We start from the raw sequence: 10,422 nt of genomic DNA, 5'->3' as shown, positions 1-10,422 counted from the left end.
CCAGAAACGACTAGCATGGATGTGGCAGGGGAATCTTTACCTTTACCCAACGTGACTCGACTATAAAGCCCAGATCATCCCTTGGCTGACTGGAGGAGGCTTCGGGAGGGAAAGGTGTTCCCAGCCTCTATTTGCCGCCACCTGCCCCGTGCACCTGGCACACAGAGCGAGGAAGACAGCAGAGGCTGGCTAGAAAGAAGAAAGGTGAGTTTACCAGATGGTTGGAGCCTCAGGATGCCCACCTAACGGAAGGTTTAGTGCCAGGATTTAGCCTGAGCCCGTGGAAAACTATTTTTAAGCTTCCGCGGGAGAGGAATTGCAGGGCAGTGGATCAAAGGGGCAGGATTTATCACCCTCCGAAGAGAAGCCGAAAGGACAGAGTTCAGACCATCTGGTTTCTTGAGCATCTGCGGCTTACTGCAGCGCCAGAATGCATCAGTGCTGTGTACAAGGAAATGGGCGTTTGCTAAGTTATCTAAACCGGGTGTTCTCAACGCGTGAGCTGTGTGGCTGAAGAGTCTATAAGTTATGCCAGGGTCACGTGATCAAAATTCAAACACTTGGCCACGGACTCATATTTATGACGGGCTGCAGTGTCCCCCAGGGTCATGGGATCCCTTTTGTGACCTTCTGACGAGCAGAGTCGAGGGGGAAAGCCAGATCCACTTAACAACCGAGTTATTAACCTAGCAGCTGCAGTGTTCACTTAACGACGGTAGCAAGAACGGTTGTGAAATGGTGGCAAATTTCATTTAGCAAACTTCTTTCACTTAGCAACAGATATTTGGGGTCTTGGTCTCCCATCGTAAGTTGAGGACTACCTATAAAGACGGTATGGATATTTGTCGATTTCCTCCGAGCCGATATATAAAAATACTCTGTTCCAGTGGTGGTATTCAGCCGGTTCGCTCCAGATGGGGCAAACCGGTAGCAACGATTTGGCGTGGGTTGCCAAACTGGTAGTAAGTTCTGGCTGGCCATGCCCCCGACCTGGTCGCCCTCCCGCCCGATGCTCGCTCACCCCGCCCGCCTGAGGTTTGCCTAAGGCCGCAATGGTGAACCTGTGGCACGCACGCAGAGCCATTTGTACTGGCATGCAAGCCGCAGGCAAACTTACCTCATTGCACATGCGCGCGCCTCACAGCTGATGGTTTTTTTCCGGCTGGTTTGAGGCCTTTTTTTGGCCTCCCAGAGGTTTGGGGAAAGCCTCTGCAAGGCTTTTCAGGACAAATTATAGGCCCGTTTTGTCACTTCCTGTAATACCGGAAATGACAAATGGGCCTATAACTCACCCTGAAAAAATTCCCAAGCCTCTGGGAGGCCAAAAAAGGCCTCAAACCAGCTGGGAAAAAAAAAAACAGCGGTGAGGCACAGTGCAGGTAAGGGCGTTTTGGGGGCGGGGGGTTGCGTGTGCATGCACAGGTGTGGGGAGGGCCACGCATTGCATTCTGGGTGGTGGCATATAAGCGTGTGTGCGCTGACGCATGCGCAATTTTTGACGCAGGAGCCCAGAAAGGTTAGCCAACACTGGCTAAGGTGTTTCTTATTTTTCCCCTCCCAACGATCAGCTGTACATAAGATCAGCTATGCCGGGATTCCCCTTGCTGAGGCCCAGGAAGGCAAAAAACGGCTCAGCCCCCCCCCCCTCCATTTTTTGCCTCATGGGAGCGAAAACACCCTCCCCAGAGGCTCTTCTGAGGCCAGGAAGCTCCCAAAATGGCGCACGGAGGGGTGTCGCGAGCCCCTCCCATGCTCTGTTCCTTTTCTTCCTCAGCCTCATAGGAGCCTTAGGGAAGCGAAAATGCCGCCCCCGCCTTTAGAGGCTCCTCGGAGGCCCAGAAGGACCAAAAAACGGGTGGTGGGGTGGCTGCAACCCCCCCCTCAAAAGCCACGCCCACCCAGTCACATGGCCATGCCCACCAAGCCATGCTCACAGAATCGGTAGTGAAAATGTTTTGAATCCCATCGCTGCTCAATTCATTCGGGGCACCATGTCCAAAGGGGTGGGTGAGGGAAACATGATTTCCATTTGTAATCGAGTTATGATTAGCAAGAGCTGTGCCCAACCGAAGAGAGCTTCTGCGGCAAGGAGCAGTCTACCTTGGGAAAACGCGAAGAAAGCTCTGGAGCAGGGCCCTGAATGCCAGAAACCGTTGAACCACCAGCAAGAACGGAATTGGAGGCGAGAAAGAAATGACGCCAGAGAGAGAGAGAGAGAGACACACACACACACACACACACACCACACGCACACGAGTGAATGTCAAAATCTGTGTTTTCTTTTCCAACAGTCTCAAAAAAAGAACGCGGACACGCAAATTCCACAACCGAGGACGGGTAACTCAGGAACGCGGGAGGGAACAGCCAACTCCAAAATAATTAATAACAATAATAATAATAATAATAATAATAATAATAATAATAATAATAATAATAATAATATAGGGACAGCAAAAAGGCATTGTGCTCTGTTAGTTGCTGAGACAAAGGATGACGAAGGCTAGACAAAACCAGATCCCAGTGTGCAGAAGTGTCTCCCGCCACCCCGCCCCAAACCCGTCTGGCTATTCTCAGCCAGGAGGTTTGCCAAGGGCCTTGTTCCGATCAAGCAAGGCATTTCAAGGTCCTCATTTGGCTAAGAGAGGAGCTGGCAACACGCCCGGCTACCAGCTACGGGAATCCCGAAGGCTCCTCTTGATCTGCAGAAGTTAATTTATGGATCCGGCAAGCAGGGGTGAAGCCTCTTTCTGTGTAAATCACCGCAACAGCCGCCTCGCACACCCAAGGATTCCTGTTAGCTACGGCGGTAAATCACCATCGGTTTATTGCCTTCCCGGGAGAAGCACTTCTCTTTGAAGGAAAAAAAAATCGAGAGGCTGAAAATGTTATATTCAAGGAAGGAAGGAAGGAAGGAAGGAAGGAAGGAAGGAAAAAAACAGGAAATTTAAGAGAAACTCAAGGCTGGACTTGAGACGCAAAGGGGAAAATTTCAATCTGCTTCTCATTTCCAGACTACATTCGAACACCCTTCTCAAGAACAAGAGATGTTTGGCCAGAGAAAGGCCTGGAGTGCTTCCCAGCCAGCCAGCCCTGGCCGTTTCTCATCTCCAAAAACCAAAACAAAACCCCACCATGGTTTGCCAATTCAAAACAGGAGACCGAAAATGCAACGAGCTGGGGAGGGAGCAAAGCAGTGGCAGGCTGTAACCGGTTTAACAACCGGTTCGGTGAGCGCGCGCTTTCCATCCTTCACGTGCCCAGCATTCAAAAACGGCCCCTTTTAAGCTTAAAAGTGAGCACCGGTGAGTAAAACAGCTGAGGCGCAGCAATCCATCGCGCCGCGTGAATCAGCTGAGCTAAAAAAAAATGGAAATATAGGCCAGGAAAGGGCAGGGCCAGCTGATCACCGGAACAACCAGTTCGCTAAAACCGGTGCGAACCGATAGCAGCCACCACTGGAGTAAAGGCTGGGAAAGATTTTCAGAGCGGGGACGGGGCAAACACCTTGAAGAAGCAACCGAAGAAGGCAGCCTCTGATTATTTTCCTTCGGCCAAAGGTGAGCAATTCTGTGCCTGTCCAGATCCACATCCTTTCTCCCACCCCACCCCTAATAAAACCCTACCTGGAAGCAAGCCGAGGGGGAGGTAGGAATTAAAGTGCAAGTGGAAACCGAAGGCGAGGAAGGGGAGAAGGGATGGGGAAGCGGATGGGGATCCTTTGAAAACCAGAGGCAGGATTTCTGGGAGCCGCTGGACCGCGTCTTTCTCCTCTGCCCTGGCTTCTCCCCATGGTGTGCCTGGGAAAAGACCCCAAACGCCAGCTTTGACTTCAACGGGAGACGGAGAATGGCTCCGGAGGGTCTCATTCTGCCGACGGGTGAGTGGTCCACGGGCCGAGAAGCTGCGTCCTCGGCAACTCCCATGGAACAGGGATCCCCTCCCCCAAAAGATCATGCACCCAAGAAGCCTCTTTTTTTGAGAGAGAGAGGGGGAAAATGGGCAGGAGGGTCTCTGGGGGCTATAAGCCGGCCCCGCTGAGGAGGGGCATCTCCAATCCGCTTCTCAGCAGCACCAGATAAAGGCCGAGGCCTCCCGCCCCGGCCAGCAGCACCCCCAGCAGCGCCTTGAAGAAGGAAGTCCGGCTGCGGGTGAACGAAGGCGGCCCCATGATGCTCAGCAGGGCTGTGCTGACCGTCAGGGTGTAGAGGATGGAGAGGCCCGTGTTGAGGGCCACGATCTTCCCGAACTTGGCGAAGGGCGCGATGATGCAGAAGAAGAGAGGAACGGTGGCGATGACGGTGGTGACGGCACTGGAGACAACCGCCACGCCCACGTGCCGCACCGACTCCACTGTCCTCCATTGGCGGCTGGAGCTGGGATCCTGCGGTCAGCAAGAAGATGGGTCAGCTCTGCTTCTCTCCACCATCATCATCACCAGGCCTTTAAGGCCGTTTGTTCCGTTTCAGGTTGACCCCCAAATCCCCACCCTTGAAGAACGAAGAAATCTAAGTTGCACCTGAAAGTTTGTACATGTATGGGGTTGTTGTTTCTTTACGCATGCACACTTTGGCAGGCACCTAGGCCCCTCCCCCCTTGGCAGGTTTCTAACCCACCTCCCCACCTCCTGCACCCAATGCATGCATTGAACCTTCCTGGTCCCACCCAAAAACCAGGATCCGCCTTGGATTCTCAGCTCCGGTCGCTGGAGCAAGTGGCCGATCGAATTTTGGACCCCATCTTTAGCTCCAGCAAGCATTTCAGAAGGTGACGTACACCAAGATAGCTTCTGAAATATTGCTCAGGGTCGGGCTGGGCTTTGAGGAACAGTTCGAGGAGAACGGGGTGCACTTAATATATCTGTCTATCCCTAGTCCAGAGCTGTTGCCCTGCGTGATTATGATGGTGATTATCATGGTGGCGCAGTGGTTAGAGTGTGGTACTGCAGGCTACTTCTGCTGACTGCCTGCAATTGGGCAGTTCGAATCTCACCAGTCTTGAGATTGACTCAGCCTTCCATCCTTCCAAGGTGGGTAAAATGAGGACCCAGATTGTTGGGAGGTAAGAGGCTGACTCTGTCAACCGCTTAGAGAGGTCTGTGAAGCACTGTGAAGTGGTATATCAGTGCTATTGCTATCTTCCTTCCTTCCTTCCCCCCCTTCTAGTGGGTAGAATGTAGTATTGCAGGCTGGCTCTGCCCATTGCCAGCAGTTCAATCCTGACCAACTGGCTCAAGATTAACTCAGCCTTCTGAAGTGGGTCAAATGAGGACCCAGATTTTTGGGGGGCGGGCAAGAGGCTGATTCTGTAAACTGCTTAGAGAGGGCTATAAAGCCCTGCGAAGCGGTATACAAGTCTAAGGGCTGTTGCTATTATCTCCTGGAGGCCGAAGTGGGGAAGAGGAAAAGAAGTGCCCCAGACAAAGCCTCACCTCTGCCAGGTGAGGAGGGAGGCTCTTCCCAGCCAGAAGGAAGCCCTCCACCAGATGCACGCAGTAGTCCACCGAGGAGCCCACCAGGATGGAGAGCGAGACGGCTTCCACGGCCCCAATCTCCCAGCCCAACCAGTACATGACAGTCACCACCAGACAGACCACGCCTGGCAAAAGAGACAGACAGCCATCAAAAGTCACGCTTCTCTTCCCAGGTTCAGGGCTCCGTTCCGGAGCGGAAACCAAAAGTTTCGTCCCTCCCAGACTGACACGGGTTTGTACCAGTGAAAGGAGCGAGGGGGACCGTTTCGGGAGGAGGGGGGGGAACTAAAACAGCGGTTCCCCCAAACTTTGCAGCTTAGTGGGCCCAGCGGGGAGCGGGAGAGGGGAAGATGATGAATGGCACATACATGCCCTTGCGCATCATGCCCCGTGTGCTCCGGCCCACGGTTTGCACGAGTTGAGCTGTGCACATGTGGCCACACTGGCTACACTGACCCAGTTTCAAGTAGGCCGTGGCTTGGTACTATGCCGTGTAGGGTTGGCTGCTTGCTCAGGTGAAATTTTTTTGGGGGGGCGGGGGGCACCCACCTCCCGGGGCCTTCTACGAATTCAGCCGGGACTCTTCCCTGCGTACGCAAGAACAGAGCGCCGGGATGGGTCAAGGCAGGGAAGGGTTTTTTTTTTCCTAGCTTGCTTGTACCTAAAATGGTGAGCAAGACAGGAAGGAGGAGGAGAAGGTGCGTGGTGAAGAGGGCAACAGCGGCAATGCAGATCACCAGGGAAAGGACGAGGCCGAAAAGGGCACTTTGCACACCTGGGACAGAGACGGAGAGGAGAGAAGAGAGAGCAAGAATCACTGTGCGGGATGGTCAATGAGCAGAAAGAGAAATTAAGATTTTTTTTATTTTTAAACGCAAGAGAATGACGAATTTTGTCAACCTGGCTCACCAAATGGAGAAGGAAGCACTACTGTCGTTATATGTTTATTATTAAACTAGCTCGATACCCGTGCTTCACTGTGAAACTCGGTGGTTGGGCTTAGATTTCTACAGCCACGATCAGGAGTAATGGGGTATGGTTACTCCAGCCATGTTGAGAAGAAAATGGAGGTGTCCTCCACCTGTGTGTAAGAGTTTGCCCTTCCTCTGTTAGCAGTGACACCTTGCCAGCTGCATGGAGCCACTGTATGTTAAGAGGCCCAAATACGTCCGTTTAATCAACGCATTTGCTAGTCACGCTAAATCACACTTATTTCTCTCGCTCACCTATGATTTCCATGAAGATCTGCTTCCAATGTTCACAGGTCTGGAAACCTCGGCGTAGCGTGGAGCCTTCCGGAAACTGCCGGAGCAAATCCTGAAGGAAGGTTTCCCATTTGTGATAATCGGAATAGGTCTGGAAGGACGATTTTCCCTTGTAGGTGGTCTGAAGGAAGGAAGGAAGGAAGGAAGGAAGGAAGGAAGGAAGGAAGGAAGGAAGGAAGGAGCGGGACGTTAGAGGAAAAGGACAAGGCAGAATAACAGCGACTCAAGCAGACTATTATATTCCAGACAAGGCAGCGTTTGTTCCTCTTCCTGATGGCCCAACAGAGTCATACAATTCCTCCTCATGTCTAGATTGAAGTTTGCACTCACTGGTTCTGTTCTCCGGAGCAAAAGAGTATCAGAATCGAGCTGGAAGGCACCCTGAAGGTCTTATAGTCCAGCCCCCTGCTTGAGCAGGAGACCCTATAACATCTCAGACCAATGACTGTCTACTCTCTTCTTAAAAACCTCCAGTGCTGGAGCCTCCACAACTTCTGGTGGCAAGCTGTTCCACTGGTTAATTGTTCTAACAGTCAGGAAATTTCTTCTTCATTTCAAGGTTGCTTCTCTCCTTGGTTAGTTTCCATCCATTGCTTCTTGTCCTGCCTTTTCAGGTGCTTTGGAGAATAGCTTGACTCCCTCTTCTTTGGGGCAGCCCCTCAAATATTGGAAGGCTGCTATCATGTCCCCGCTAGTCCTTCTTTTCATGAAACTAGACATACCCAGTTCCTGCCATCGTTCTTCGTACGTTTTAGCCTCCAGTCCCCTAATCACCTTGGTTGCTCTTCTCTGCACTCAGGTCAAAGTCTCAACGTTATTTTATAATACGGTGACCGAAAGTGGACGCAGTCCTGCCTCTCCTGGGCCAAGTGAGTGCGCTCTTCCTGCAAGTGGGAACGACCTTGGTGGGCAGAAGGGAAGCTGCAGACTGGACAATGGTTGGATAAGAGGCAGCTGAGCCCACAGGAGGAAAAGGGGTGTGGGAAGCATCGCCGAAATTTATTCAATTTTTCTTTCCCCTGAATACCCAAATCGCTCTTCAGATTAGATGTGGGATTCAAAACTCACTGCCCAGTTGCTGGGTGGGCGTGGCCATGGTGGGCGTGGCCATACTTTCAGGAGGGCCATTTTTCCCCCCTCCCAGAGCCTCCTGCACTTACCTGCATCGAAAATGGGCCACGTGGAGACTCCGGGGAAGGGAGGGGAGGGGTGAACGGGGCCAGATGGTCGGTTCGAATACCGGTATGGCGAACCAGATGCAAAATTAAACAACCGGTTCGGCCCAACCGGTCTGAACCGGCCGAATCCCACCCCTGTGTGTGACCCTATTGGGAAAAGTATCCAGGACACTAAGCACTTTTACTTTTTTTTTTCCCTGCAGGTTTCTTTAGAAGCCCTGACTCCTAAGGACTAGGATCTTGGTCCGTTTTTCAGTTCTGGAGATGAAAAGGGCGCGACGATCTCAGAAAGCCAGAACTGGAAAAATCAGGTGGGGGGGGGCTCTCACCGACTCAAAGGCCATGGAGATCCACTGGACCTTGCCGTCCTTCACCCCCACCATCCCATGGGAGAGCTGTCCGGGAAGCAGATTGGGCTCAGGGAGGTTCTTACACTCTGGGTGTAGCATCTGAAGGACAGAGGAGACACTGTAACCTAGAAAGGGATAGAAAATGGGGTGGTTTTTTTGCATTCTGCAAATCGGGGTCTGCAAAACTATCTATAGTCATAATGCGTTTATTTTATTTTATTTAGTTGTATGATTTGTACAGCCACCTATCTTGCTGGCCGTCTTGAAGGCCCATTCAGTGTTTCCTGAGGAACCTTTCATGATCTTGAAGGCCCATTTGGTGTTTCCTGAGGAACCTTCCATGGCCTTGAAGGCCCATTTGGTGTTTCCTGAGGAACCTTCCATGGCTTTGAAGGCCCATTTGGTGTTTCCTGAGGAACCTTCCATGGCTTTGAAGGCCCATTCGGTGTTTCCTCAGGAACCTTCCATGGCTTTGAAGGCCCATTCGGTGTTTCCTGAGGAACCTTCCATGGCCTTGAAGGCCCATTCGGTGTTTCCTCAGGAACCTTCCATGGCCTTGAAGGCCCATTTGGTGTTCCTGAGGAACCTTCCATGGCCTTGAAGGCCCATTCGGTGTTTCCTCAGGAACCTTCCATGGCCTTGAAGGCCCATTTGGTGTTTCCTGAGGAACCTTCCATGGCCTTGAAGGCCCATTCAGTGTTTCCTGAGGAACCTTCCATGATCTTGAAGGCCCATTCGGTGTTTCCTGAGGAACCTTCCATGGCCTTGAAGGCCCATTTGGTGTTTCCTCAGGATCTTTCCATGACCTTGAAGGCCCATTCGGTGTTCCTGAGGAACCTTCCATGATCTTGAAGGCCCATTCAGTGTTTCCTGAGGAACCTTCCATGGCCTTGAAGGCCCATTTAGTGTTTCCTGAAGAACCTTCAATGGCCTTGAAGGCCCATTCAGTGTTTCCTCAGGAACTTTCCATGATCTTGAAGGCCATCAGAGGCAATGGTGACATCAGCCCATATGCTCCCTCAAGACTGTCGATAGAGACCTTGGATTCCTGGTCAACACTGGAGAGGCCCACTAGAGAGCGTGGCTCACACAGTCGAAGCCTGAGAAGGGGAAGGGGAGATACCTGAAGGGAGGCACTGAGCTCCTCCTGGCTTGACCAGCTCGGCATTGCTGGCGATAGCCTTACAGATCCGGCACAGGTTGCCGATTTCTTTGAACAGGTCGAAGCTGCTGTCATAGATGACGCTACCCTTTCCAAAGGAGATACAAGCGGCGAAGAGGACATGTAAGCGAGACCCGACCTGGGGAGGCTCCTCCAGCCCCACAGACCCCAGGAAAGGACATGCACCATGTCTCCAATGACGTGGTTGTCGGTGTGCCGGGTACGGTTGACCCCAAGGATCCCAAACACCACGAAAACCATGGCGCCCGTGTCCACCAGCGGACGCACGGCAGGCTTCCCGCAGTTGCCATTCCGGCAAGGGTTGAATCCTGACGTGATGGAGAACCTGGATCTGGAAGAGGCTGGAGAAGGAGAGAGGACAGAGTAAGGAAGTGGTGTAGGTGTTAGGGTGGATGGGGTTGAGACTTTAGTCCAGGGGTCCCCAAACTTGGCAACTTTAAGACGCGTGGACTTCAACTCCCAGAATTCCTCAGCCAGCAAAGCTGAGTTCTAGGAGAGCTCATGCGCTGGCCTCAGCTCCTGCCAACCCAGCAGTTTGAAAGCATGAATGTGCAAGTAGATAAATAGGCATCGCTTCCATGGGAAGGAATTCTGGGAGTTGAAATCCACAAATCTTAAAGTTGCCAAGTGTCAGGATTCCAGCCATCGCCCTAATGAAATCATGATTCTCGAGCCAAACTTCAAAAAACTTCGAAGGATTTATTAGAGGCGACATACTGGCACTGCCCTGTATACGGCCAACTCTGGCATACGTCATTTAGAGTCCCCTGTGACCCTGTTTCCCCCGCTCCCCCACTTGGGTGTGTCATAAACCAGATGCTCCAATTGAGCACATTCACAGGCTGGGTGTCATCAATCATGTTCTCCAATTAAATATATTCATGGGCAAAAGCTCTGGCAGTTTAGTTACACTCTTTTAAAGAGAAGAGTTGGAATGTACTTTCACTTTCCCCCCCATTTTTTATGGCAACTACTA

At 52.0% G+C, this 10,422-nt stretch overlaps 1 protein-coding gene across 1 annotated transcript in view; it reads right to left on the bottom strand.

Annotated features, from left to right (window-relative positions):
- Positions 1-2,257: 2,257 nt before the first annotated feature.
- DISP3 (dispatched RND transporter family member 3) overlaps positions 2,258-10,422 on the bottom strand; it is a 36,160-nt gene continuing 27,995 nt past the window's right edge. Inside the window, 7 exon segments of the mRNA XM_087915129.1 lie at positions 2,258-4,381; positions 5,429-5,595; positions 6,132-6,245; positions 6,697-6,856; positions 8,243-8,388; positions 9,387-9,513; positions 9,612-9,787. Coding sequence (XP_087771255.1) covers positions 4,019-4,381; positions 5,429-5,595; positions 6,132-6,245; positions 6,697-6,856; positions 8,243-8,388; positions 9,387-9,513; positions 9,612-9,787 — 1,253 coding nt within the window. The 3' untranslated portion in view covers positions 2,258-4,018.

The sequence above is a fragment of the Pseudonaja textilis genome, chromosome 18 (genome assembly GCF_049901715.1).
Source record: "Pseudonaja textilis isolate UNSWEBS1 chromosome 18, rPseTex1.2, whole genome shotgun sequence".
Lineage (NCBI taxonomy): Eukaryota > Metazoa > Chordata > Lepidosauria > Squamata > Elapidae > Pseudonaja > Pseudonaja textilis.
The sequence above is the reverse complement of the archived record's forward strand: the minus strand, read 5'-3'. Positions and strand labels throughout refer to the sequence as shown.